Genomic DNA, 27,977 nt, shown 5'->3' with positions numbered 1-27,977 from the left:
TAAAGGCCTTAGAACAGCTCTGTCCAATAAAATAGCCCACAAGCTACATGTGGCTACTGAGCTCTTAAAGTGTGGCTAATCCATACTGAAATGTGCTATAAAATTACACACTAGATTCTTATGATTTAGTATGAAAATTATAAAAATATAAGATCTTATGTAAAAATGTAAATTATTACAATAATTTCTATATTGATTACATGATGAAATATGGGTATATTGGATTAAATAAATGTTATTAAAGTTAATTTCACCCATTTCTCTTGACTTTATTATGTAGGTTTGCTCTACACAATACATTTGAATTTCATATATCCCTGTGCACATTTTATTAGTATAAAATTATTCATTGTTTGAGAGTTCTCTAGTGGTCCAAAGCTTAGGATTTCCAGCTTTCACTGCCGTAGCCAGAGGTTCAATTCCCTGATCTGGAACTGAGATTCCACAGGCTTCACGGTTTGGTCAAAAAAAATTTCTTGTATATAAAAAATTCAAATTTTAACTGGGTGTCCTACACTTTTACCTGCTAGATCTGGTAACTTAATTAAAATGACTACTAGAAAACTTTAAATTACAAATGTAGCTACTTATTCTATCGGACAGTGAAGCTTTAGAATCACGTAGTTGCTTTTTAAAATTACCCTTCAACTCTTAACTCTGTGCAGAAATAACTGATCTGAGGAACATTTAATCCTAGACGGAGATCGTCAATAACACTGAAGTTAAAATTTTACATTTGCTTGAACAAGTTAAAGGACAACAAAAAGGGCTTGTTACAGACCACAGTGTGAAAAGCGCATGTGGATTAGAATTAAGTCCTTGTTCCCAGTCTCTCCATTGGGGTAGTTAACGGTTCCGGTTTCAAAATAATCACGGTCTCTTTTACAAAAATGGGCGGTGTCAAGGGCAGTATACTAACTACAAGACCCTGGGCTAGTCACCTACCCCTTTAGGCCTCTGTAAAGGGAAGGGTTGGGGGGAAGGGACGCTGCAGTATTTTTAATACCTGAGCCTATCAGCCGGCTCGCCCACTCGGGCACTCCCCGGGCTCCGCGCTGGGCCAGCGAGCTTGGCCTCAGACGCAGGCGAGGTCACAATTCTCGCGGCCTTCCTCCGCTCAGCCAGGGCTCCTTCGGCTGTAACCTCAGGGCTTGGCCCAGAGGCCAGCGGAGACCGAGAGCGCCCGGGGGCAGCGACCAGCCGGAGCACCAGGTGCGCCGGCGGCCCGAGCCCGCCCACTGCCGTCACGCGCGGTCCAGCTCCACCCCCGTCCGCGCCGCGCCACCGGCGGGCTGGGCGGGCTTGGCGGCTCAGGCCCAGAGCCCGCCCCGGCCTCGCGCACTATGTAAGGCCAGTCGCTTCGGCCGCCGGGGCGGCAGGAGCTTGCGAACCTGTTCAGTCAGCTGGCCGTCCCCAAGACCCTTGCTCGGTCGCGTTGTGGGGATCCGCCGCGCAGGCGCGCAGGCTCGCCACGCTCCGCCCCCGCGCGCCGCCGCGTCCTCCGACCCCCGGCCGCGGGCCGCGCGCCGGGCGCCGGCAGCTGAAGGCAGCATGCAGGACTACGACGAAGTGACCGCCTTCCTAGGCGAGTGGGGGCCCTTTCAGCGCCTCATCTTCTTCCTGCTCAGCGCCAGCATCATCCCCAACGGCTTCAACGGTATGTCAGTCGTGTTTCTGGCAGGGACCCCGGAACATCGCTGCCGGGTGCCGGACACCGCGAACCTGAGCAGCGCGTGGCGCAACCACAGTGTCCCCATGCGGCTGCAGGACGGCCGCGAGGTGCCTCAGAGCTGCCGCCGCTACCGACTCGCTATGATCGTCAACTTCTCGGCGCTCGGGCTGGAGCCGGGGCGCGATGTGGACCTGGAGCAGCTGGAGCAGGAGGGCTGCCTGGATGGCTGGGAGTTCAGCCAGGACATCTACCTGTCCACCATCGTCACCGAGGTGGGTACCAGCTCCGCGCCCAGGGCCTGAGACCTAGACGTAGGCGGGACCTTCACTGTCTTTAAAGTCGCACACTCCACCCACTCGCCGCAGACTCACTACATACTGGTGATGGACATCCTCCAGCCAGGTGGCTCGGGAGCACTTTTCATGGTGACTTCCAAAGAGATCGTGGCCATCGCAGCACGGTTGTCAGTCTTGCCACCCCTCCTTGTTAGCTACCTTGGAGAGGAAGCCAAGAAGGCCCTGGCAATTCCTTGTAAATACTCTAAGATACTGAGTAGTCAAAGTCATTCCCCATAAAAAATTGTTTACTTTTTACTCATGGTCAGTTATCATTAGTCTTTTAGGATTCTGTGCATCTGAAGATCCATTTGGAGTGACTTCTTGACCTGAAATGTTTTAGGGTATTCTAAGGAAATGTCTTTAGCCAGATTTAGTTAAAGCATATAGCCTTAGTTCATCGGAAGCAGGGGGAAAACCTTTCTCATTCCCCAGCCCCTTGGATTTTCCTTTTGGGTGGCCTTTTCTATCACCGGTGACCTTGTAGTTATTAAAGCTGGATGTATGATGTGATATTTATGGATGCATGCGGTTCTGCTTTGCATCTTACTCCAGCTCTGGCACTCTGTGTAGTCTCAGCAGAACTGAGCAAGCAGGACATTAAAAAGAGCACTTCTTGAAAGACTCTCAGGTGCCCAGGTTCACTGCGTGTCAGGAACAGGGGTTTGAGGAGTAGGGAAGGCTTCTTGGAGAAGGAGGCTTGTCGATGAGTCTGGGGTGTATAGCTCAACAGAGACAAAGTCTGGAACAGTATGACACAACCTGGCATAAGGTCAGGATTCACAGGGAAGAGGCCGAAGGGAATGGCCCATAGTTCCTGGTATGGCATCAAACCCTACTGGAGCCTCAAGGAGGCTTACATGGGTTCTGGAGACTGTGTGTGTATGTTGCTTCTGGGGATTGTCACCCTTCAAGGTAGTCTGAGTGCTGCCGCAACAAACTTGTGTATGTGTGTTGTTTTTTGTATATTTGGACATTTGATGTCCCCAGCATCTGTGCCTCCTTACTCCACATGTGTGTAGTAGGAGTGTGAGAAGAGCCCCACTGGGATCTCAGCAAGTGACAGCATTCCGGTGTCCTCAGGCACTGCTGCTTGAGAGAAGAGGCACTGGTTGGAGGTAGTTGACTGTGATCTGTGGCCAAAGCATGCACGGAGTATTAAAACTTACAGTCATCGCAAATCCTCTATCCCAGCCTCCCGAGCGAGTCTGTCACCCTCCTGGAATCCAGTGAGCATTGTGAAAGTAGAGGCTGTCCCTCAGATTGCAGGCAAAGACCACGGAGGGGAAGCCATACTCCATGACTTAGAAGTCCCTGCAAATTCTGCATCTGGCTGCCTGCGGAAGGAGAAGGCAGTGAAGTCAGGAGCAGCTCGTGGCATTTCTTAAGACTTTGCCCTAACCCCTGTGTTTCTGACTTACTCTAATCATTTGCTCTTTCTTTGCTGTCCCCATCCTGCCTTTGGATGAGAGCAGTGATGGCGTTGATGAGCTCCCAAAGGCAGACTGTTCCAGAAGGGTCCTTGAGCTATGTTGCTACCAATATCAGCCTTTCCTTTTGTATATTTAGGCTGTTTCTTTAGCTGTCTAAACAGTTTCATAAGAGCTCTGTGCCCTTTCACCTACTTCCAGGTTGTCAGTCTTTGCAGGGAGGCAAGATTAATACATTACTTAGCTCTTTGTTTGAGGATGCTGGTATGCCAGACTTTTAGGTTCAAGGCTGCTCATTCTCTTCTGGTGAACAGTCACTGTTGGAAGCTGTTACATTAACATTCTGATGGCTCCATTTTTCTAAGGCCCGTTTTCTTTCAATCGGACCTGCCCGGCTGACCACTGCAGCTAGTCCTGTGCCTGTTAAATGACTTCAAGCCTGCCCTCTGCCCCAAATCATGCCTAGAGGTATTTGTAAGTACATTGGTACAGAATTCCTATTCGTGGTTTTCAGCAGAAGATGAAAACCCCTGGTTTCCTGTTGGATTTTTTTTTCTTTGTGGAGTTGAGTGCACACAGAGTACTAAACTTTGTGGTGTACTTATATCTTGCAAGTCCTGACATTGATGCTGGATGCAGATTGAGTACTCAGGAGCATTTTTGTTGAATGGATTAATGAATATTTTGAAATCTTCTCCACCGTGGGAGAACTGAAGAAGAAAAGGACAGGTTTAACTCATAGAAGAGGAACTCAGGGATGGTCAAAAAGCATTAAGTGGAATATTTCAAAGTAAATGTAACCCCCCACTCCAGAGACTGGGGCTTGTGCCCGTGTGGATCTGCAACAAGGTTTTGGGATTGGCAGAAAGAAGGGGACACTGTTTATGAGGTGAAAGAGGTTGTTCTCCCATGTTTCTGGAATAGGTGGTTCATGAGCTTCTAGGCTGAACCCTTCTGTAGCCCTTCCGTCACCCCAGGGATGCGAGGGCATCAGCCACTCCACTATGCAGTGGCACTCCAGTCCCTGAGTGTTCCTTGGCCCAGTGCTGCCTCCTTCTCTGGGAACATGGGTGATTTTCAGGCTGCCTGGGTCACCTGCTTTTTGGTGTTGCCATAGCACAGCCTGTGGCTGTAGAGTTTTCCTTTGGAAATGTCTAGCTACTCCGGCACTCATGAGTTAGGGTCTCTTCAGCCAAAAATCCAGCAGTTCTCTGTGTCCCCTTTTCCTCTGCTTCCCAGAAGCCCCCTGCCCCGGCCCTTGGCAACACTCTTACTCACTCCCTGTTGTCCTGGAAAGCCTCTTTTTCTCGACCAGCTTTTCCATCAGCCTTATCTCGTAAGTGCATAGTCTTAGAAAATAGGAGAGCACCCACTGTTATCTCCACATCCACCCAAAGAAAAAGCTGCATCAACTGGGGAGGCAGGCCCCAGGCTGACTATAGGGGTGGGGAGACCAAAGAGCCCTGGAGCCAGGGCCTCACTGCTCTGCCTTTCTGACTCCCCTCACTCTAGGGAAGTACGGACCCTTTTCCCTGCCCCTGCAGCTCATGGCAAATCCCCGAGGGCCCCTGTGTACATACAGTCACAGCAGACCCATCTGACCATGAGCAGTCAGATTGAGACTCTAGCTAGCTGGGAACCAACACCCTGGGTCAAAGTTCTGACAGTGGACCCAGAGAAGGGATGAGGGAGAAAGGAAAATAATCTGTTCTTGAGAAAGAAGTTCAGGGTTCATCTGGGCTTTGGGTAGCCAAGCCCAAGGACGAAACCCAGGGGATAGTGTGGTTTGGAAGGTTAACAGTCCTTTATCCATCGAGTCACTCACTCACCTAGGTATCAAACAGGTACTGAGTCTCTCCACTGCAGGGCTCTGACAGGCTTTTAGAGGATGTGGTCGCAAATTCTTCTCCTTGCCCTGGCAGCCTTGGGTCAAGGATTCACCATTAACTGCAACAGGAGGCAGGATGAAACGTGTGTAGGACTGCATGGCCTTCAGTAACAGGTAGTGCTTACCAGTGTGTTTGACCACTGATCTGGTCAGGCTGGGTACATCTTAGGAAAGAGCTTCTGCCCTGTGGGCACAGGCTCTCTCACTTTTTTCTCCCAGTCAAGTCACAGGTAAGAACATTTAGTCCCAGGGAACTACATCATCTCTGTACTTCCCATAACTGAGAAGTAGCACCAACTACATGCTGCGTTCAAGAGACACAGTTCTCTTTCTTTTTAAAAATTTAAACAGCTTTATTGAGGTATAAATTACATAAAACAAACTGTGCCTCACTAAAGTATGTAATTTAAAAAGCTTTATATATATAAGCTATCTCCAAGAAGCCATCACTTCTAGAAAGGCACATTTCTAACCAGGAAGGGTAGCAAGCCTAGGCCGCTTGCCAGGGTTACTCTCAGATTTTTTTCTTCTCAGTTTGCTCCTGCTTTTATAGCTCACCCAGCTGAGGGGTAATGATGCTAGACTCATGACATAAATCTTAAACCTACACGTTTAGTTCTAAGGTTAATACCTATATCATCAGCCAGCACAGTTCATCCTTCATTCCAGGTGGCATCTTCAGTGAGCTGATCTGTAGCCGCCTTAGTCACGGCTGCCAAGCCAGGAACTCAGTATAGAAATACTAGATTCCTTTTGCTGTAAAGACAGCAAACCTTGGGTCATAACCTGGACTCTATGGGCTTCTCATCCCACCCCTCCTTAGGGGGGTCAGGCCAAGTCCTAGAGCCCGCTGCAGTCCATCTGGTGGTTGCCAGGTGGGTGGGTTGGGTTGGCTGGGTGGAACCCAGTCCGTGCTTGCCCTTCTGTTCATTTTTTGAAACCTAGTACCTTTCCTGACCCTATATACAGGCCCCTTGTGGCCAGTAGGAAGGAACTGCTAACCCATGCTTGCTTTTGGAGGGCCCAGAGCCAGGCCATGAGGATTGTTAAGACATGTCGATAGTAGATGGAGAGCCCAGTTACTTCAGGTAGTTACACGCTTGCCCAGAGTAAGGACAGTGAACCAAGTGGAGGGGGTGAGGCTGCTGGAGCCGGAGAGACGCCCTGGGGATCCACTTGATGAGCACTACAGTCACCTTATCTCCTGCAGAGCATTGTTTGACCTGGTTTCAGGTAACATCTGGCCTCGCCAGTCGAGAAGTCCCCAGAAGCCTATACTGGGAGACCTGACATGAGGTAGGGGGTTAGAGGTTCCACTCCAGAACTCACTGAAAAAGTCCCTCTGGACTTCTAGTCTGGCTCAGCTGTATCAGACCCCAGCTCTCATGAGAGACCTATTGAGAAGGAACTAATGACTCTATTCAGTCTTTTTTAAAATCTCTGTCACTACAAAAGTAGTGCCTGCTATCTGGGAATAGATCCCATCATATTCAGTTGTGACCATAACCATAATCTGGCCCTGAAGCTCTAACACCCAGAGGCTGGCACTCCCTCACCGAGTCCCTCAGCTCTAACTCCCTGCCACTCCTATCCTGACTTCAGCAGCCGTGTCTGGATGGCAGCTGCCCTAGGAGCACATACCCTCCTAGAAGGAAGATGGTATCTGGGTGCTGGCACCACTGAGACTGCAGAGATGAGAAGGCTGCCATTGCCTGAACATTTGGGCCTTAGTGCTCCTTGCTTGTCCCCTGATAGTCTGGGCTTCCTCTAGACTCAAGAGTTGGTGACCCCCAACTCTTCCCTGGAGTGGGGATCACCACCCATTCTCAGTCCATCCAAGGCATAGGCTTGCTCCAGAGTGGAGAGCCAGCTTGCGGCTGAGTGAGCCTTATCATCTTCTGCAGGGGTTCTTAATCCATCCTGCTGCTACTGCTAAGTCGCTTCAGTCATGTCCGACTCTGTGCAACCCCATAGACAGCAGCCCACCAGGCTTTGCCATCCCTGGGATTCTCCAGGCAAGAACACTGGAGTGGGTTGCCATTTCCTTCTTCAGTGCATGAAAGTGAGAAGTGAAAGTGAAGTTGCTCAGTCGTGTCCGACTCTTAGCGATCCCATGGACTGCAGCCTACCAGACTCCTCCGTCCATGGGATTTTCCAGGCAAGAGTACTGGAGTGGGGTGCCATCGCCTTCTCCAATCCATCCTGAGGGCTGCCCTTCTACCCATTCTGAGGTGCCTGGAGGCTTTCTGCATGCACTGCCCAGCAGGGCTGAGAAGCAGACTTGTTTTTCCCTCTGACCTTGACCTGGAAGAGATGCTTTCTTCCTGGAAGCCGTGCACTCCCCCAGGAGCCAACAGGATCCATGGAGGGCAGGCATGCAGCCTGTCACCGGGCAAGCAAGGGGCTGAATTCCCTGGAAGGTGGCCTTCTTGGTTATTACAGAGCACCATCTCTCTTGTTTTGGGAAACATTTTTCTGGGAACCAGCAAGCTTCCTATTTTGGTTTCTCATCCTTCTCTTGGCCCTTGTTAGGCTGGAGCAATCTCATGTGTGAGTGTTCAGTGCTTCCCTGTGCCCGCAGATCTCTTCCCATGCCAACTGTGGGTGAAACTCTACACCAGGTTCCGGGAACCAAGCACTGCAACCTGTTCCCGCCCCCCAGTCACTGTTTCATAAATGGGGAGATTAAGGCACGATGGGGTTGGGTAGCTAGTTAACAGAGTAGGAGCTACAACCCAGCTTCTTGGCTCCCAGCTCAGTGCTCTTGGCTGTAATCGGGCCTTATGTTGGCACAGCATCAGGGATACCAGCTCTAAATGTCAGCAGGAGCCAGGAGTCATTGGCCCAGAGTCAGGACCTGAGCAGAGCTGAAGGAACAGATCCAGAAGGTGCATACTAGGCCTTCTGACTGCATCTCCTTGCTGGATGCCCTGACCCTTGGAGCTGCAGAGCCCTGCTCCGGAACCACTCATATGCCATCCGTGCCAATGGCCTGGACCCCACTGAGAGGTTGCCTGCTCTACTCACAGTCCCAGCCTCAGCCCAGATCCTTAGAAGTGACCATGTGAAGCCTCGCCTTTCCTCCTTGGTTGGCACGTGGGCAGAGTACCTGGTCCCTGCCTGTCTCCCCTCCTGAAACTGATAACAAAACAATGAGGCTGAAAGCTGTGAAAAACAAGATGGCCAGTCTTCCCATTGAGGGGAAACCTGTGCCATGCCTTGCTGCCCAATGGGCCATCACCTGCCTTAGTGAGCTCACACACCCTTGCGGTCATGTAAACAAAGCATGCAGGGATATGGGATGTTCTGATTTCATTTTCCAAGAAGCTGAACATTTACACACTTTAAAAAAGAAGTAATACATCCCTCTCTCCTCTTTCAGTGGAACCTGGTGTGTGAGGATGACTGGAAGGCCCCGCTCACGATCTCCTTGTTTTTCGTGGGTGTGCTGATGGGCTCCTTCATTTCGGGGCAGCTCTCAGACAGGTAAGGTGGGTATCTGTCTCCTGCAGCTGCTGGGGCCCCCAGCACAGAGCCAGGTAGTATCCTCTCAGCCTGGGCTGTGTGTTTGAAAAGAGGGAAGGCACATCAATACTATAGACTCCATTCCAAGTAAGGAGAGTCAGCAGCCTCCTCTCACTGATGTTTGTTGAGCAAAACAACCTCAGCTGAGTGTATCCATGATCCAGTTGACCAGGAAATATGCCTTGATTCACTTCTGTGGCTCCTGGCTGGCCTTCCCTAGGTAAGCATAACCCTTTGGTGTCTTCACACATTAGGAGAGGGAGACACCACACACAAGCACATGAGCTGTATTGTAGATCTTCAGTTCAGTTCAGTCACTCAGTTGTGTCCGACTCTTTGCGACCCCATGAACCGCAGCACACCAGGCCTCCCTGTCCATCACCAACTCCTGGAGTCCACCCAAACCTATGTCCATCGAGTCAGTGATGCCACCCAACCATCTCATCCTCTGTCGTCCCCTTCTCTTCCTGCCCTCAATCTTTCCCAGCATCAGGGTCTTTTCAAATGAGTCAGCTCTTCATATCAGGTGGCCAAAGGATGGGAGTTTCAGCTTCAACATCAGTCCTTCCAATGAACACCCAAGACTGATCTCCTTTAGGATGGACTGGTTGGATCTCCTTGCAGTCCAAGGGACTCTCAAGAGTCTTCTCCAACACCACAGTTCAAAAGCATCAGTTCTTCAGCACTCAGCTTTCTTTATAGTCCAGCTCTCACATCCACACATGACCACAGGAAAACCATAGCCTTGGCCAGACTTAGGGCGTTCCATAGATAGTTGCCTCTGTGTTCCCAAAAACCATCACTCTTTCCTCAAGGTAAGAGGAGGTCTCACTAGCCAATGGCAGTGTGATGGGCAGAACTCTTATGTCCACAGGGCTGATTCCCTTTAGCTAACAGGCTTGTGGTTATCGCACTTCACAGCAATCAGGAAGTGTGCTATTTCAACCCATAAGCAGGTGATTTGTATAATTCCAGGGCTCTTGACTCAAGGTCTGGGGCTTAGGGAGTTCATCTCCGCTGGAGATTACCTACAAAATTTTAGAGGTTGTATGCAAGCATTTTTCTGGAGAAAGTTCCAGAGTTGCCACAATATTCACAGAAGGGTTTATGATATTGTGTCTTTCTATCTCAGGACTTCAGGGTCTGTGAGAGAAGCCTGTGGCAAGGAGAATAGCCTTCAGCAAGCTCCTTGGCCACACCGGATCACCCAGTGGAGAGGAGTCGCAGCATCCTCCCAGCAGGGGGAGTCTCTCATAGAGAGGTTCAAGCTGAGGATGTCGTCCTGCTTTGAGCACACAGCCATTGTACCCTGTAGCTTTCATGCAGAGGGATGTTTGGGCATATTGCATCTATGGATTAATATCTTTACCTGAGGAGTCTTTCCTCATAAGAATTATGTGCGTTTTTCACTAGATTTGTCTTTTCCAGTGTGTCATCTAGTGATTTTTGAAAGGGACAAATTCCCACAGCCACCTGTAAGTATTAAAGAGTTCAGTAGGCTGTGACCACTGACTGTTGATTCTAGATGAGCCTGAGAAGCTTGCTCCTTTAGGGGAAAGGCCTTTGCTTCCCCAGACTCTTAACCTAGCAGCAAGTATCAGTTAGTTACTTACATTTATTTAATAAGCATAGAGGATCTGAGAATTCCTTGGTAGTCCAGTGGTTAGGACTCTGTGCTTTCATTCCCAAGCTCACAGGTTCAGTTCCTACTGAGGGCAGGGAACTAATATATCTCAACATTTACATACTTAAATACATATTTTAATGAAACTTTTTTTCCTGTTTATCCTTTATAAATACACTTAGAGCACAGCAGTATTTACTGAAGGTGAATATACACTTACTCTGTGACTCAGCTACCCCACCCAAGAGAACTCTTAACCTACAGCAAGCGTCAGTTACTTACATTTACTTAATAAACACAGAGCATCTGAGAATTCCCCAGTGGTTAGGACTCTGCACTTTCATTGCCAAGGTCACAGGTTCAGTTCCTAGTTGGGGCAGGGAACTAAGATCCCATAAGCTGCACAGCACAGTCAAAGTAAATGAATAAATAGATAAATGCATACATATATGCGGAGCTTCTAATATGTGCCATTCACTCTTACAAGTGCTGTACAAATAAACAACAAATAATTTGATCTTTGTAACCCTATGATACAGGAAGTATTATTCTTCTCATTTTACAGATGGGAAAAATGAAGCCCAGAGGGATTAAATGACTTGCCCAGAGTCACACAGCTGGCAAGTGGCAGAGGTAGGATTAGGGCCCAAAAAGTCCTGATCCTGTTTCCTGTGAACTACCGTTCCAGGTGCCCACTCTTCTAGAAATTGCCTTCTAGCAAGGCAGAATGTATTAAACAACGAATTGAAGGAAGTACTTATTACCCTTTGTGATGGTAGGTGATACAGAGAAGTACAAGGTACTCAGAGAGGGTATGACAGAGGAGGCCTGAGGTGATGAACCATGTGCTAGGGGTTGAAAAATGAGTAGGCATTAGCCAGCTAAAGGGCTGGAGAGAGGAAAGAGTGTTCTGTGCAGGAAAGCTGAGAGTGCTTAAGCCTAGACTCAAGAAAAGGCATGGCACACCGTAGGAGCTTGAAGACAGTGCTCTGGGGTGGTGTGGAGAGTGAAATAGAGACACCACAGTGAGGCAGGCTGAGTCCCAAGCAGAAGAGCAGCCGGGCATAGCAGGTCACAGGAGTCTGGGCTTTCAGCACATAGCAGGGTGGAGCTTTTGAGAGTGTGACATCATCAGCTTTGCATTTTTTAAAAAGTTGTTTGATAACTTGGTGGAGAAAGGATTGAAAGGAAGCAAGAGGGATGGCGGAAAGACCAAGCGAGAGGTTATCACAATAATTTATACAGGAAATGAAGGTGACTTGGACTAGGCTGAAGGCGGTAGACATGGAGAGGAGTGGAAGGAGGTAGAACCGACAGGGCTTAGCTCTGTGCGCACAGGAAGTGAGGGGAGGGAGACTCCTGGCCTGCACAATTGTGCAGGTGATAATGCCCTTCCCGAAGACAAAGCCCTGTGGAAGAGGACAAAGTTTGTAGGAGAAGATACTGAGTTCCATTTGAACATACTTAATTCAGGGTGACTATGAGACTTCGGGTCTCATAGGAGTAATTGAGTATGGAGTTGGATGTATGGATAGGGTGCTCCATGAGAGGTTTGGGCTAGAGAAACACATTTGGGAATTGTCAGTTCACAGAACCCTCATCAAAGCCCGGAAAGTGGATGGGAACAGTGTAGAGTGAGAGGAGGGCATGCCGTGGACTGAGCTTAGAGGGCCTCCTGGAGCTGAAGTGGGAGTTCCTCCTCACAGGGTGGGGTGGCAGCTGAGACTCAGAGTAATTACCTTGATGTGAAAAACTAGGAGGAAGTACCCCAGTTTCAGAGTTGAAACCCAGTGCATTTCTCTGGTCAGCTGTGTCATAGAATAGATAGATCATTGTGGGTTAGCTTCAGAGCCTGATGACCATGTAACACCATGATGATCTGAGGAAAGTGTTCAAGTTTCAAAAGGTCTGCTCCCAAGGAAACAATAGAAACAAAGTTAGTGACTGTGTTGAAGACCACCTTATTCTTCAGAAGGGCTAGTACAGTGCTTCTCAAACCTTTAAATAACTTTTTTTTGCTAGCAGATGTCTTCTTTTAAGTACGATCCTTTAAGTCCAGTATATGAAATAGCCAAAAATGTGGCTGTTCTGGCTGCGGCACCTGCCTTCAGCTCCTTGTACCACCCAAGCTTGTCTGCACCCCCTTGGGCGGCCCCAGAGCTCTGCGGGGTGGACAGTTTTCTCCTAAGTGAGCCAGGTCAAAAACCTAAGCCTAACAGATTGCCTTAGAGCAGTGCATTCATGCCCTCCAGTGTTGTCTGTGATATCAACAGTAACTTTTTATATAGGACTCCTTTCAGGAATATGAATAGGCCTAAAAGTCAAGAGCAATAACATAATCCTGGGTTGCCAAAGCATTTTATCTGATGTCACTGAGTTACCTTTGGGTGCAGAATTATAAGGGAGGCGCAACCCTAGGGAAGAAGTAGCTGATCTTTTTTATTTTTGTGGACATGTGTGTGTTTAAGCTTGTGTTGACAGATTTTAAAAGTGAGCCTTTCTTGCAAATCAAAACTACAGTGAAAAGTATCACCTCATACCAGTCAGAAGGCCATCATTAAAAAGTCTACAAATAACAAATGCTGGGAAAGGAAAAAAAAAAAATGCTGGAGGGGGTGTGGAGAAAAGGGAACCCTCCTACGTTGTTGGCAGGAATGTAAGTTGATGCAGACACTGTGGAGAACAGTGTGGAGGTTTCTCAGAAAGCTAAAAATAGAACTACCACATGACCAACAATCCCACTCCTGGACAAAACCGTAATTCAAAAAGGTACGTACACCCCTGTATTCATAGTAGCACTGTTCACGATAGCAGAGACATGGAAACAACCTAAATGTTCATCAACAGGCGAATGAATAAAGACAATGTGGTGCATCTGTACAATGGAATTCTACTCAGCCATAAAAAAAGAACGAAACAATGCCATTTGCAGCATCATGGATGAAACTAGCTATTATCATATTAAATGACAAGTCAGAAAAGGAAAGACAAATACCATACAATATCACTTATATGTGGAATCTAAAATATGACACAAATGAACCTGTCTACAAAACAGTAACAGACTCACAGACATAGAGAACAAAGTTGTGGTCGCCAGGGCAGAGGGAGGTGGGGAGAGATGGACTGGGAGTTTGGGGTTGGTAGATGCAAACTATTATGTTTCGAATGGATAAACAACAATATCCTATTGAATACTATATAGCACAAGAAACTATATCCAATCTCCTGGGATAAACCGTAATGGAAAAGAAGAGGAAAAAAGAATGACTGTATGTGTATAATTGAGTCACTTTGCTGTACAGCAGAAATTAGCCCAACATTGTAAACTGGCTATACTTCAATTTAGAAAAATAAAGAAAAAGAAAATGTTAGTGGCTGTCAGAGAATATAGCTGATTTTTATTTTCTTCTCTGTGCTTTTCTGTATTTTACAAATGTGCTGTGTACACATAAATATAATATCAAAGAATAAAAATAGACAAATGTTTCTTTTAAAAAGTGACTGTTTTGAGCCCCAAACCCAGATTGCCAAGGATTGTTGCAGTGGAAGGGCTCCCTGAGTTGTCCTCTTCACTACTCTCCAGGGAGCCCTTGGGAGGGGAGAGCAGGGTAGGGAGGCCCCACCCCTTGGTTGGTGTGCAGGGCGCTATTGTTCAGAACAATGCAGAGGAGTCTCCTTTAGGCCAGGGTTGCTCGGCACTGTTGACATTTTGCCCCAGAGACTGCTTTGTTGTGGGAGACTATCGTGGGTATTTTCAGATGTTCAAAACATCTCTGGCCTCTATTTACTAGATGCCAGTATCATCAAAAACAACAAACCCCTGTTGTAATGGGGAGAAGCACCAAACTCGACCGTGGCTGAAGGCCTTGTGCACTGGCCCCCTGGCACCCTCTGCAGTCTGACCAGCTGCCCCTCGTGTGCATTCATCTTGCCCCTCCAACCACAGTTGTACGTGCTCTTCTCATAGTCACAGCAAAACATTCCCGGACCCCCATCCCCATGCCACGGCCTTCCTTGACCACACAGGTGACCTCCTCAGGGTGTCTGGTTTACATTATTACACTGGTTCCTTGTGCCTTGCCTTCACATTGCCTATCAGAAATAAATAAAAGATGTTATCATAGGATTAATGTTGACCTCCCCCACTGTACTGTGAATATCATCAAAAGCTTGGTCACTCTCCCCTACCCTCTCTTGTCAACAACTATTTTACGTTTGGGTCTGATCTTGGTGCCCCATCTTCAGGGAGACCTCCCCTGAATGCCCAAGTCCCCAGCCTTTACCTGCAGTCAGGATAGGTTCCTTCGTTGGGTCCCTTGTGGGTCAGGATGCTGATCCTTCAGCACTCTTGTTTCACTGTGTGATCATACATTGAGCAGAGTGATTAAAATATGACTACTGTCTGTCTCTGCTACACACTATAAGCTCCTTGAGGGCAGAATCCATGTCTTTTTTTCTTATTCAAATACATTTATAGTGACTAGTATATAATAGATGTTCAAATAAATATTCATTGAATGAAAATGGGTGTCTGCTAGCCCTGGCCAGACTCAAGCTGAATCTGCTAGGTTGAATGAAGTAGGTTGACTTGTTCCTACATGTTGTAGCACTGTCTTTGAAACCAAACAAATCCAAAAAACACAACATTTAAAAAAATTTTTAATTGAACATAGATATAGAAAACCACACAGAACAAATGAGGTTTAATGAATTATTCCAGGGAAATAACCATATAAATATCAAGTCAAGAAATAGAACTTTGCTGGCCACCAGGAAGCCCAACTCATCTGTCCCATCCCAAGGACAATAGCCTCCCTCACCTATCAGTAAACACTAGCCTGACTTACAATAATCACTTCCCTGTGGGTTTTTGGTAGTTTTATCATCCAAATGTGCATCCTTAAACACAAGTTTAGTCTTACTCACTTAAAAATTTTTATATGTCTGTTAGTCTGCTTTAACCTAGGAGTTCTCCATCCTTTTCTTTGCCTGGGCTATTCTACTTGTAGAATTTCCCAGTCTGAATTTTGCTGAGGGTATACTTACAGTGCAGTTGAACATATTGCTTTTTCCTCTGCATTTCTTGCAAATTGCAGCTAGATCCAGAGACTTCATCAGATTCAGCCCCTTTGGCAAGACTGTAAGAGTTATACAGTGTTCAAGTGTCTCTTTTTATGATGTTAGCAGTCATTGAAACATGATGCCCATATCTGTTCATTCACTGGGAGTCATAAAAGGATGATGTTCTAATTGTATCACTTTAGTTTCATTTAATAGTTGGAATACTTTTATGAAATGATACTTTCCCTCATCTGTTACTGGTTACTGTTCATATAGTTTACATAGAAAAGTCAGGACAAATGTCTTCCCATGGGCAGTTTTCATCTATAATGAATTCTTTCTCCCTTATCCTCCAAAGTAAACCAACTCTTTAAAAATATTAATTATGAATGTATGAACTTAAGTATAATGAGTGTGTTTCAGTCCCTTGTGATCATTGTGTTAACTCTGGCACTACCTCTTGGGCAACGCTGGTGCCCAGGCTGTGCATTAGTAACAGCCTAGGGACCGACAGACCAGGACGGCCCCCGCACCAGGTGCCCTGGCAGCACTGTCTGCAGCCCCTCCCTGAGTGACCCAGGGGAAAGCCCCACCTTGGGGGGGCCCGTTCATGCTGCCTTATCCCAGCTGGTTCTCTGTCACTCTCCTTTCCTTCCCAGGTTTGGTCGGAAGAACGTGCTGTTTGTGACGATGGGCATGCAGACAGGCTTCAGCTTCCTGCAGATCTTCTCGAAGAACTTTGAGATGTTTACCGTGCTGTTTTTCCTTGTAGGCATGGGCCAGATCTCCAACTATGTGGCAGCATTTGTCCTGGGTATGGCCATCAGTTTGGAGTTGAGTACTTGATCCTGTTTCACCATCATCCCACCACCCACTTTCTGGGGACAGCTGTGATGTCCCTTTGGGGAGGTGGTCTCTGGCAGTGCCAACCAGGGATCCTTGGTGGACCTAATTAGTAGGCATGGAAGCTGAGTCCGCCAAGTGCCCACCCAGCCTCGCGTCCCCAGCAGCACGATAGCCTAACTGCTGATTTCCAGTTCTTCTCTGGCCCCCGACCTGTGGCACGTTGGTCTCATTAGTACTTGATGAGTACAAAATTCTAGCCATTTTGCTAGAATTCACCTAAACATCTTCTGTTAAAAATAGGGCCTGCCATTTCCCAGGGCTGGGGTAGCTAAGGAAAGAGGAAGGCATGACATGAGAAGCAAGGGCCATGATTGGCAGGCTCACCAGGGAAGAAAACTGCCTCTTCTGAAACACACAGTGGCTAGTGAAATTGACTGGCAAGAATGAACTGAGGGACTTCTTGGCGGTCCAGTGGTTAAGACTTTGCCTTCCAATGCAGGGGGTCAGAGTTCAATTCCTGGTTGTGAAGCTAAGATGTCACATGCCTATGGGCAAAAAAAAAAAAAAAAAAAAAAAAAAAAACCCAAAACATAAAACAGAAGCAGTGTTGTAAAAAATTCAATAAAGACTTTAAAAACGGTCCAGATTTGTTTAAACATCTTTTTAAAAAAGAATGAATTGATAGGGGTGGGCTTTAGTCACGAGACCTTCAGGGTTTTAATTCATAATCCACAGTGCAGGGCTTTGGTCTGCTCTCACTGAGAAGCTGCCAGTTTCACTGTTTGGAGGACTCTAACTCTAGCTTTTGGGTCATTAGGTTCCTTGGGTTGATCGTTGAAAGGATTGTTTGTTTCTCTTCACATTTAATAGAAAATTTTTTCTTAAAAGTGCAATAGTCAGCACATGTGGCTATAATAGCAACTTTTCCTTTAATGAACCCTTCCTCAGTGAAGATTTAAATCTGAGGCCCCACATGGCATCTTTAGCATAGGGTTTCAGAAAGTGATGACAATGTCAGGAGAGAACCCTGAGGTACCCGCAGCAGGTGGTCAGAATCCTGTCCCTCCCAAAGGCTTGGAAACTTCGAGATAATTCTTCCTGATCCCTTATCTGTATGTTGAAAATTACACAAAAGTAGATGAATAAGGAAATGACCAGAATTAAAATACTAACCCGACTCCTCCCTTGTTTTGAACAGGAACAGAAATTCTTGGCAAGTCAGTTCGTATTATATTCTCTACGTTAGGCGTGTGCATATTTTATGCGTTTGGCTACATGCTGCTGCCACTGTTTGCTTACTTCATCAGAGACTGGCGGATGCTGCTGCTGGCGCTGACGGTGCCGGGGGTGCTGTGTGCAGCGCTGTGGTGGTGAGTGTCCCCTGTGCCTGGTGGTACCCACCAGCAGGGTGTCTTCTGTCTGGCTTTCACTAGGGGGCAGCAGCAACCCACACATCCTAAGTTCTTTCAGAATGTTTTTCCATCCACAGAAAAGCCAAAAACAAAACAACTTCAGGAAATCAACAGACTTGTTCTCAGCCCTGTGCTGGGTTGATCGGAGTGTAGACAGAGGAAAAAGCAGTAACTGCTAGATGATAGTCTAGCATGACCTCCAGGAAGCTGTCAGACCGCAGGACAAGACAGCTTAGGCCCCAGCTCTGGTTGCGTGTTGCTACAGCCTCGTGCCACAGGACTGAGAGAAGAGGGAGCACATTGTGAGTGAGAGTCCTCCAGGTAGCAGGATGGAGGAAGACAGGCTCCATCTTAGCCTCCAAAATAGAGCTGGACAAGCAGAGAGGAGGCTATTCCATACTAAGAGAGAGAATGCAGCTGAGGCGGGAATCCCACTTTGCAGGTAGGGATGGCGAGGTCCCTGGCCCACGTGGATGTGAGAACATTGCAGAGCATAGTGAGAGAAGAGACAGGGCACAGAAGACGCAGATGAGTCCTGGTTATGACCCAAGGGCAGAGGCCAGCTGGTGAGGTAGAAAATAAGGTCCACCAAGTCTCAGAACGCCCAAGTGCCTTATAGACAGTCAAGTGGAAAAATCAAGGAGGGAGGGATGACAATAAACTAGAGGCTGTCAGAGGCCAGTGCAAAAGCTTCTGTGGATGCCAGGAACAAGTAGGGGAGTACAGCAAGGTGATGTGTTCCCCAGCCCCTGCCCCAGCTCAGCCCATGACAGAAGCCAGGCTGCAGGAATCCATGTTACGCCTCTCTACTTAGTGTCCAGCAGGTGGCACCACCACTCCTCAGAAATGGGAGGTGGCCAGCCAGGGAGGAATGCCACCCATCAGGGTGTGTCGGCGCCTGTAAATTCTGTGTACTCCAGTGTAATCAGAGGCTCACACTTACTGGCTGTAGCACAGTGCATCTCTTAGCTTCTGGCTTGGAAGTATCAAACATTCCTCAAACCTCGCTCTGGTTCTGAAACCCATTTCCCACCTCCATGTGTGCTCCACCTGGTCTGAGGGACAGAAGGCTCAGTGAGATTGCTTCTTGTACTTCCAGGTTCATCCCTGAGTCCCCCCGATGGCTCATCTCTCAGGGACGATTTCAGGAGGCAGAGGTGATCATCCGTAGGGCTGCCAAAACCAATGGGATCATTGCACCTTCAACCATCTTTGACTCCAGTGAGGTGAGCACTGTGCAGGGGCCGGTGGGAGGGTCCCGGTGACCACAATTTTAGGGCAGCATCACACAGCCCCGAAGCCCTCCCTTTACACGGCAGCCCAGCCCTCTCCATGCCTAAGCCCCAGCTGATCCCAAGGCAGGTCCTGTTAAAATTCAGAAGTTGAGAAGGTGCCAGCTGCCTCAATTCCTTTACCTTCCCTGTGGATTTTAGATTTTCATACTTTGTATAAATCTTCTCTTTTAGGTGATCATACAGTGGAACCATTACTTTTCATAATAAAAACTCTTTATGTGTAATAGGTCTTCCATGAAGTTGGCATTCTGGGAAATCATTGTTTCATATACCTTGGGCAGTTTCTAATTAAAAAAAAAAATGCATTGCCTAAAATATGAAACAAAAATAGATTTGGAGTTAAAACTGTCCTGTCTCCTTCCGCCTACCAATGGGGAGTGGTTGAGTATCGTCTTAGAGCCAGGTCCTTTTTAACATCCACCCTCCCCCAACCTCACACCTTTCTGCAAACCCTGTTCTCCCGTGCAGTGAGTAATTTCCTGGCTCTGCCTGATTCCTGGGTCTTGCTTCTTTTTGCTGTTCTCTCTGTTTCCACCCTGTCTGTAACAAGCAGTTTTCCTCAGTCCCGTGGCTCCCAGAAGAGCTTAGACCTTGTCATTGTTGGCTCATGGGATTCTGGAGTGTGTCTCTGCTCTGACAAAGACAAGGGCCTGGCTGTGAGAAGAGCCAGCAGGAGCATATTGCTGTGTGCAAAGGCGCGTTCAAGCCAGTCTGACTTCTGATGTAGAGTTCAGGGTTGGGAAAGAGAGACCGGTTACTAGAGGTGGCAAAGAAGCTGCTGGCCACTGACAGCCCTGCCAGCCTCACAGTTAAGAAGTGGCCCATCACTAGCTCCCACTCAGGATGTCCTAGAAAGGATTCGGTCAGAGTTCAGTAAGGGGTAGATGGCAGGGAAGGCTTCTGAGTGAGGTAGCCTTGGTAGCTTTGCCGAGGTCAGTCTGGTGAACCCATGAATCCACTGGCATTTTTATAGAAATGAGACTATTTCAGGGGATCAGTTAGGTCAAAAGTTGACCTTTTGTTGAACTGCTAACTCAGGAAAAACAGACTCCAAAGCTGGGTTTGCTTAAGAAAGCAACATCAGTGTGTTTAGACGTGTGGTTTATTAATGTCCTTGGCCGTGCCAAATTTCATAGGAAGTTACACTGGGTGAAGCCAAGGTCAATTTTCCTGTTTTTCTATCTGAAATTTTTTTCCTTGGAAGTAGACCAGTGACTACATGGTAGGAGGACCAAAAAACATTAATTCTTTAAAAAATATCATATCAATAAACTACACAGCCAGTTTCTCTCTCTGACCCAGAGGGCTGGGAGCCAGGCTTGGGAAAGAATGCTCAGAGGCCTCCCTGGAATGTGGCCATTGACAGGGTTCTGGGTGGTGCTCAGAGAGAGCAATCAGCTTAGGCCTCCTCCTTGGCTGCATTGTGTTACAGGCTGGTCACTTACTTTTATTCCTCTTTCTTGTTCACAAATTTGTTATCGACAAGGCCTGGTGAAGCCTTCTACAGCCCAAGACACAGCCTCTATACCTACTTTTCTTTTCAAGCAAGAAACACGAACCACTCCCCAAGTCAGAGACACAGAAAGCCAAGATGCCAGGGTTTCGATGTTCTGGGGTCTCTAAGTCTCCAACCCTCTCTCCCTCCCATACCCTTGCCCTGTTGTCCGCAGCTACAAGACCTAAGCTCCAAGAAGCAGCAGTCCCACAGCATCCTGGATCTGGTCCGAACCCGGAACATCCGGATGATCACCGTCATGTCCATAATTCTGTGGTGCGTAAGTGAGACCTACCCGGGGCCTCCAGACACAGCTTCTGGCAGTAGCTCTCAGGCTTCACATTTGCAGACATGTCTCAGACCAGAATTGAAAGCCTGTGTCATCAGAAAGTGGCACAGATGTGCCTTGCAATTAAAGAAGTAGGCGTGTCCTGGTTCTTAACGGAATCTCAGAAGAGGAGTACGAAAACTGTTGTGGGGGCTCTTGAGGAAGATACGGGGTCTTTGGGGATCCCTCCGGGCCCTAAGGTGAAGAGTTGCACACGTTGGGGCCCTAGTTAAGTTGTTCCTGTCGACAGTGCATCAGACGGTGACGCAGGAGGACTGGTGAGGGCTTTAAGAAGTTCTAAGTGAAGACTCCACTGGTTACAGAGGCTGCTATGTACATTCCGGAAATGTGGAAGCAGGACGTCTTCCCTCTGGAATGTTTGGAGACTGTCCTGGAGGCAGAGCCATGGCCCGCAAGTCCTCTTCAAGTTCCTTCTCACATGGCATCTCCCCAAGTGTGTCAGGCAGGGATTTGTGACTATCAGAAAGAAGGAACACATCTGAGTGCCTAGAGAGTGTTTGCTCGGTGGCCAGACCCTTGGGATTACAAGTGACTACCTGAGCCTGCAGTGGGGGAGGAAGGCAGGCTCCATCTCAGAGTCCCTGTTGCTGGAGTCAACAAGCCTTGGCAGCCCGCTGGCTTGCTCCCTGGGGGGTACTGTGAGTCACCCATTTCCAAGGAATGGCCTGGGATCCCTCGGGGCAGCACACGCCCCTGAGTCGGCCTTGGACAAAGCCAGCCCTCAGCCTGCGCCACAGACTTGCCAGCCTGCAGTGAGTCACCCGTCCTGAGGTTCACCCGGGCTCTCCGCCTGCTCTGGATTTCCCAGGGCCTCCTGTATGAGCCCTCTTCCCTGATTATAGCGGCTGTGGCTTCAACCTGCAGATGAGTTAGAAAGAATCTGATTCATGTTGGTCTGGTTTGCCAAAAAGTGCTGACCGTCAACAGAGGGAATGTCTGCTGGAGACAGGCACTCAGATGGCCCACTGGGAGCTCCCTTTCCTCCTCACAAGTGCGGGGGGGTTAGGATCAACTGCTTCTGACCAGTCTCTTGGCTCATCATCCCAAAGGGTCTTCCAGGGATCTTTCTCTAAATGTTTGACCAGTGAGTGTTCCTTATTTTATGTTGTCACCAACCTTACCATATTCCACTTAATAGCTGCCTCTTTACTCATTCCTGAGCTCCTTCTGCAGTTGCTGGATCTGGGAGGTTCGGAGAGTAGGGAGGTAGGCTTTTGTGAGTGCTTCAGCTTAGGATTCCTGGGGGGCTCAGTGGTAAAGAATCTACCTGCCAGGGCAGAAGATGCAGGAGAAGAAGAAGACACAGAAGACTGGTTCAATCCCTGGATCAGGAAGTTCCCCTGGAGGAGGGCATGGTAACCCATTCTAGTATTCTTGCCTGGAGAATCCCATGGACAGAGGAGCCTGGTGGGCTACAGTCCATGGGGTCACAAAGAGTCAGACACTGCTGAGCACACACAGCTTAGGATTTGTAAAGTCAAAAGGCCTGTTGACAGGTTGTTGGGTCTTGGTTTTTTTTCCAACACAGGAAATCTGTCTGAATTATATGTCTTTGCTGGGACACTTTGGAATGCTTTGAAAGTGCTCTGACTCAAAAGGTACCCTGGTCTGGGGGAAGTTATCTTTGTTTCTAAGAAGCAGGACTCAAGGTTAAATCTGCTGCCCTCCTGGTGAGGATAGTTTTGAGTTTCCTGCGGTAATGATATTTTAAAAGTCGCCCAGGAAGGGAGGCGCCTGGATGCTGCTTCTCCAGCTTTCCTCGGCACTCTGTTTCAGGCTGACCATATCAGTGGGCTACTTCGGGCTCTCCCTGGACACCCCTAACTTGCATGGGGACGTCTATTTGAACTGCTTCCTTTCGGCCGTGGTTGAAGTCCCAGCGTACGTGTTGGCCTGGCTGCTGCTGCGGCACCTGCCCCGTCGATACTCCATGGCCACCGCCCTCTTCCTAGGTGGCAGCGTTCTTCTCTTTGTGCAGCTCGTGCCCCCAGGTAGGTCCCATACGTGTCTGCGGTCTGAGATATCCACTGAGTCACTCAGTTTCTACGACTGTCTCACCCAATTAGTAAAGAGCATGAAGTGATGCCATTAGAGCTTGCCTGCATATCTGTGTTCTCGTCCAACAAATCAGGAGAAAGTATCTCCTGGGACCAGAGAGTCATCATGGCCTGGCTTTGGGGGCAGGAAGGACAGCAGCCATGTGGGGCTGGCAGTTGATGGTACTCTTCTACCCAAGTTAATGTGTGCGTGTTTGTTTTTGCAGAGTGAGGGGGAGGGAAAAGAGCCATCCCTGTGTTTTTTCAACCTGGCCACGTCTTTGTCATTTATTCATTCAGTAAGCAGCTGCGCAGTGTGAACTGTGGGGGAGGCACTGTGCTTGGGGCTAACGAGCAGAAGTAAACTAGTTGGGCAGGGCCCCAGGTCTTCCTGGAGCTCACGTTCCAGTTGGGAAGACAGACAGTGAACAAGTAAATAAAATGCTTAGTATAGTAGAGACAGTGTTACCTTTTATAATGACAATGAAGGACATTGGAGAGCTGGTTTATATAGAGTGGTCATAGATAGTGTCCCTGAAGAGGGGACAGTTGAGTAGCAACAGATGAAATGATGGAGAAACCCACGAAAAAGTCTAGAAGCAGAACATTTCAGGCCAAAAGAAAATAAAGAAAGCATAAGCCAAGACCCTGAGGAGGTAATGAGCCTGGACTGTTTGGTAAGAGGTGAGGGGAGGGAAATGGGAGGGTCCGTCCACAGCACGGTTCTCACAGGCCAGCTGCAGGAGTTTATTTGTAAAACCTTCTTTGTATCCTACAGAAGGGTGTGAGGTCTTTGAAAACTCACAGAACGGTTTATGGACCCTCATGTCCATGGTGGTACCCTGAGTTGTTATGGATCGGGGGACCTCTGGGTCCCTGGGGCTGGCAACACTCTGCATAGTGTGGCTGGGAGCCCAGGGGTGTATGTGGAGGCTCACACCAGAGCTCAGGGAGACCCGCAGGGTACTCGCAGCATCTCGTCATTGGCACAGCAAGCAGGGGAGATCAGAGGGTCATTCCTGAAGGTCTACTGGTCTGTGAAGTGTTGAATAGAGTGAAAGCATGAAGTGAGTTATGATTGAACTTCCCATTTATACACAAATCCTTAGCTAATTCCACAGTGCTGGCAGCATGAGATTCCATGTCTTTAGTGACTTTGTGACTGGGGAGCAGGTTTCCTTTGGATTATTGAGGGGCTCACTCTGGTGGTCTCTAGGCTGAGGAGAAGAGTATGTCCTCACACAGCTGCCGGTCCCAGCCTCCTCTCAGTAAGCATCTTGGAGGGACATAAGTGCCTTATCCCACAATAGGAAGTTATAGAAACTTCCCTCCCCATCCCTTCCCAGAAAGAAAGGGAGAAAATATGTCTGTTTCAGGCAAAAAAAAAAAAAAACACCACTCTCAGCAGCAGTGTCCCTTGGGTTGTTGCCTCCTCCTACTGGCCTCCCTTTGCCTCTCCAGAGCTGTATTACTTGGCTACAGTCCTGGTGATGGTGGGTAAGTTTGGAATCACAGCCGCCTTTTCCATGGTCTACGTGTACACAGCCGAGCTGTATCCCACAGTGGTCAGGAACATGGGCGTGGGAGTCAGCTCCACAGCGTCCCGCCTGGGCAGCATCCTGTCTCCCTACTTCGTTTACCTTGGTAAGTCCCTCGGGGCAGAGCGCACACGGGAGGGTTGGGGTGGAAGCACTGATTGGCTGTAATGTGGGCTGGGGACTGCTCAACAGGAAAACATGTGTACACACAGCCAAGACTGGATCTGTGCCTGGAGAAGGTTCCTATAGAGGTGCACTGTGGTGGAAGCACTCCTGTGGAAAACAACCTGTACACAAGCTAGAAATTGACAAGCGCGGAAGGTTTTGTGCCTGTTTTAGCCTTCCTAGGCCTTCCGTCAGAGAACGTAATTCCCCAGTCCTAAGAAATTGCAGTGTGTTTGGGGAGCCAGTGTACTTAATTGGGGAAATCCCTTCTTGGAATTTAAAAGGAATAGGAATAGGGAGTTTAAAAGGAATAGGAAGGGAAAGATGTCCACTGAAGAGATCTGATGAACAGAGAGCCTCTGTAACTTGAAGCACTCGATGAAGCAGTTCTACACTGTGCAAAGATCTGCGTTATGGCATTTTATGTGACAGGGCCCCAGTTTTATCTTTCTCAGAATTACTTCCTCACAGCAGCTGCAGTCCCCCTGCACATTCCTAGCTGGCACATCTCTGGGGAGGGGTGGCCCCACCTGGGGAGCACTTTGTGAATATGCTGCAAAGATCTGACAAGCAGAAATACCTCCTGACCTGGCCTGAAGACAAATTGAGTGGGTTGTGACACGTCTGGAGAGGTGGAGGAGTTATTCCTGTCCCTAGATAAGTACCTCAAGTTCCTTGGAAACCCAGCATAAAGAAATAGGAATGGAGGGACTTCCCTGGTGGCCCAGTGGTTAAGACTCTGCAATTCCACTGCAGAGGGCATGGGTTCGATCCCTGGTCAGGGAACCGAGATCCGGCATGCCACAGGGTGTAGCCAAAAAGGAAAGGAAATACAAATAGAAATGGCCCAGCCCCATCTTTCCAGTCTACACCCTTCCCCTGCACCAGGGTACTGCTGGTTTGTGCCAACTCTGGGTTCTGTGACCTGCCTAGGTGCCACACTCCAATATGGCAGCTCAGACTGGGAGATGCCGAGGCTGAGAAGCCAGGTGATACCCATTAGAGTCCCAGGGACATGAAAGGAGGGGGAGAGACCACGTCTAAGCACCCCCAGCTTGGGACTCTGTCTGCTTCGTCACAGGTGCCTACGACCGCTTCCTGCCCTACATTCTCATGGGGAGTCTGACCGTCCTGACAGCCATCCTCACCTTGTTCCTCCCAGAGACCTTTGGCACTCCACTCCCAGACACCATTGACCAGATGCTAAGGGTCAAAGGGTAAGGAGGCCTCCTTCTTCACAAAGTTAATGCACCTGGCAGAGAGTTCCCCATGAACTCAGAAATGCCATGGACTAGTTTAGCCGTAAGAGGATCAGACGTGGCCAGGTGCTTACCGCCTGTTCTTTCTGGCTGGACCCAGACCACCAGGTCATCACTCACCTCTCCACAGCAACAGCAACTCTGGGATAGTACAGAGACAAGGAGAAACCTTTCAGAATCTGCTGTATGATTTTTCCCCCCTTTAGTGAGATAACCTCAGCTATGGCAGTGGCGGGGGTGGGGTTTGTTTCGAGACTGGTAGATAATCTTTCTAAGATTTGTTACTAACTTTTGTTTGACTTGTCTTTATAGAATAAAATACAGACAAACTCCAAGCCACACAAGGATGTTAAAGGATGGTGAAGAAAGCCCCACAGTCCTTAAAAGCACATCCTTCTAACACAACCTCCAGTGAGAAAGTGAAGAGGAAAGACTGTCTTGTCAGAAGTGGCTTGTGCAGACACTGGTCCTTCAGTGGCAAAGGTCTTTGCTATTGATTCTATGGATTCCGTGTCTGCCTTGCTCGTGGATGGACACCCAAACTCAGCTGCTTATGGTCCTAGACACTACCTTTCTCCAGGGACTCTGGCTACTGACAGACAACTTTGGATAAATCCTAACCATTAGGATGATGATGGACTTGGCACTTCCTAAGAAGTTAACCACTAACTGGAACCAGTAGGATTTGGAAAAAATAGGAGAGGCATTTGCTAAATTTACATTTTAATTTCAGACTGCCTAAAAAGGCCTCTGATAGACCTGAAGGTCTAAGTCCTCCCCTCCCCAACCCCCACCCCACGAAACATCTTTTCCCCATTTCCCTCTAATGGTGCCCTTTAGAGGAAGAGAAGTAATTTCACAGGAAGTTTGATTTCTCATACTTTCTCAGATACAAAGGATATTGTTGCTTCCCCAGGGCAGGAGAACACGGGTCTGGGGAAAGCTAGAAGAATTTAATATGGAGGAAACTGAGCAGATACAGAACACAGACAAGCACGTTGACTTACGAGCACTTGGACCACTCCGGGTGGCTACTGGGTAGACTTGTTTACATCTGATCAAAGCACTGGGCTTGCCTGGGCCCACAAGAGATGCGTCACTGAAGCTACTGTACTTGTTTTCCACTGCTGTGTGAGTCAGGTCTCCTAGCTACTATGGTCTCTGACGTATGGTTTGAAGGAAGTAAATCAGTGAGAGAGACAAGCAAACATGTCTCTTCTCCCAAAACTATAATGTGGATTTTGATTGATTGTGTTTTGTTCGTCGTTTGTTTGTTGTTATGTCTTTTTTCTCCTTAAGTTATTTGCCCTTCAGAATAGACTTAGGAAAGGCTGGTTCCTCAGCCTCCTGGTTTTGTCTTTTGTTTCGTGGCTTGTTCGTTTCACCCAGAATCACTCTGGCAATGTTTTCCAGTTGCCACCTCTGCAAGGCCTCACCAGCCTTACTATACTAGCACTTCTCTGAGTGCCAAAAATGATGGCATTGTGTGTGTTCCTTTTGTGATACTTAATCATGGGAAAAAATTACAAAGAAGAAAGTTAAGTTGTGCTCACAGTCTTTCAGAGTTGCTCACTTCAGTGGTTTAACCCTGGGAGATACTCTGTGTTCAATGTAAAATTGTCTTCTCTTTTCTGAATATGTTACCATGGTACTCCTAGAGCATCTGCTTCATCTGGTTTAAAAAAAAAAAAAAAGTTTTTTTGTGAAAGCTACTGAAGTGCCTTGGGAAATGAAGATGTGTTAATAAATGATTTTTTAAAATAATAATTGCCCACAAATTTTATTTTCAGTCTGGTAAGTCATACCACACCTTCACGTGACTTTTCTCTGTGTCAGCTTGGACTAATTCTAACAGAAGTTTATAATTAGTCTCTAAAGCTAAGATTTAATCCCCGTGTACTAGAGACCCTCACTCTGTTGACTACGGACTCAGCCAGAATTCTTGCACAAATGTCTTAGCTTGGGTTCCCCTGCAAGTGCAGCATAAGACCAGTGCCTCTGTGCAGTTATGTATGTGTGTGTACTCAGTTGCTCAGTCATGTCC

The 27,977-nt window shown here is 48.0% G+C and overlaps 1 protein-coding gene across 3 annotated transcripts; it reads left to right on the top strand.

Moving 5' to 3' along the window:
* Window positions 1-1,263: 1,263 nt before the first annotated feature.
* Window positions 1,264-27,702, top strand: SLC22A5 (solute carrier family 22 member 5). Of its 3 annotated transcripts, XM_055547911.1 has the most exons (11): window positions 1,264-1,944; window positions 8,708-8,811; window positions 16,198-16,352; window positions 17,583-17,601; window positions 17,692-17,754; window positions 18,896-19,022; window positions 20,762-20,862; window positions 22,712-22,926; window positions 24,433-24,615; window positions 25,756-25,891; window positions 26,246-27,702. In XM_055547911.1, exons 1-11 carry the CDS (start codon window positions 1,552-1,554, stop codon window positions 26,331-26,333), a joined length of 1,584 nt encoding a protein of 527 aa, XP_055403886.1. In that variant the 5' UTR covers window positions 1,264-1,551; the 3' UTR covers window positions 26,334-27,702. The 3 variants fall into 3 exon arrangements, with proteins under 3 accessions (XP_055403886.1, XP_055403881.1, XP_055403875.1); XM_055547906.1 differs by having other exon boundaries at window positions 17,583-17,754; window positions 24,517-24,615; XM_055547900.1 differs by having other exon boundaries at window positions 1,265-1,944; window positions 17,583-17,754.
* The last annotated feature ends 275 nt before the right edge of the window (window positions 27,703-27,977 follow it).

This window comes from Bubalus kerabau, chromosome 1, assembly GCF_029407905.1.
Source record: "Bubalus kerabau isolate K-KA32 ecotype Philippines breed swamp buffalo chromosome 1, PCC_UOA_SB_1v2, whole genome shotgun sequence".
NCBI lineage: Eukaryota > Metazoa > Chordata > Mammalia > Artiodactyla > Bovidae > Bubalus > Bubalus kerabau.
The sequence above is the reverse complement of the archived record's forward strand: the minus strand, read 5'-3'. Positions and strand labels throughout refer to the sequence as shown.

What these genes read in the sequence shown, in the direction of transcription:
- SLC22A5 (XM_055547900.1), top strand. Translation starts at nt 1,552, where the DNA reads ATGCAGGACTACGACGAAGTGACCGCCTTCCTAGGCGAGTGGGGGCCC. An exon ending in CTGTGTGCAGCGCTGTGGTG is followed by an intron (nt 17,755 to 18,895) that starts GTGAGTGTCCCC and finishes TTGTACTTCCAG; the next exon opens with GTTCATCCCTGAGTCCCCCC. An exon ending in GTCATGTCCATAATTCTGTG is followed by an intron (nt 20,863 to 22,711) that starts GTGCGTAAGTGA and finishes ACTCTGTTTCAG; the next exon opens with GCTGACCATATCAGTGGGCT.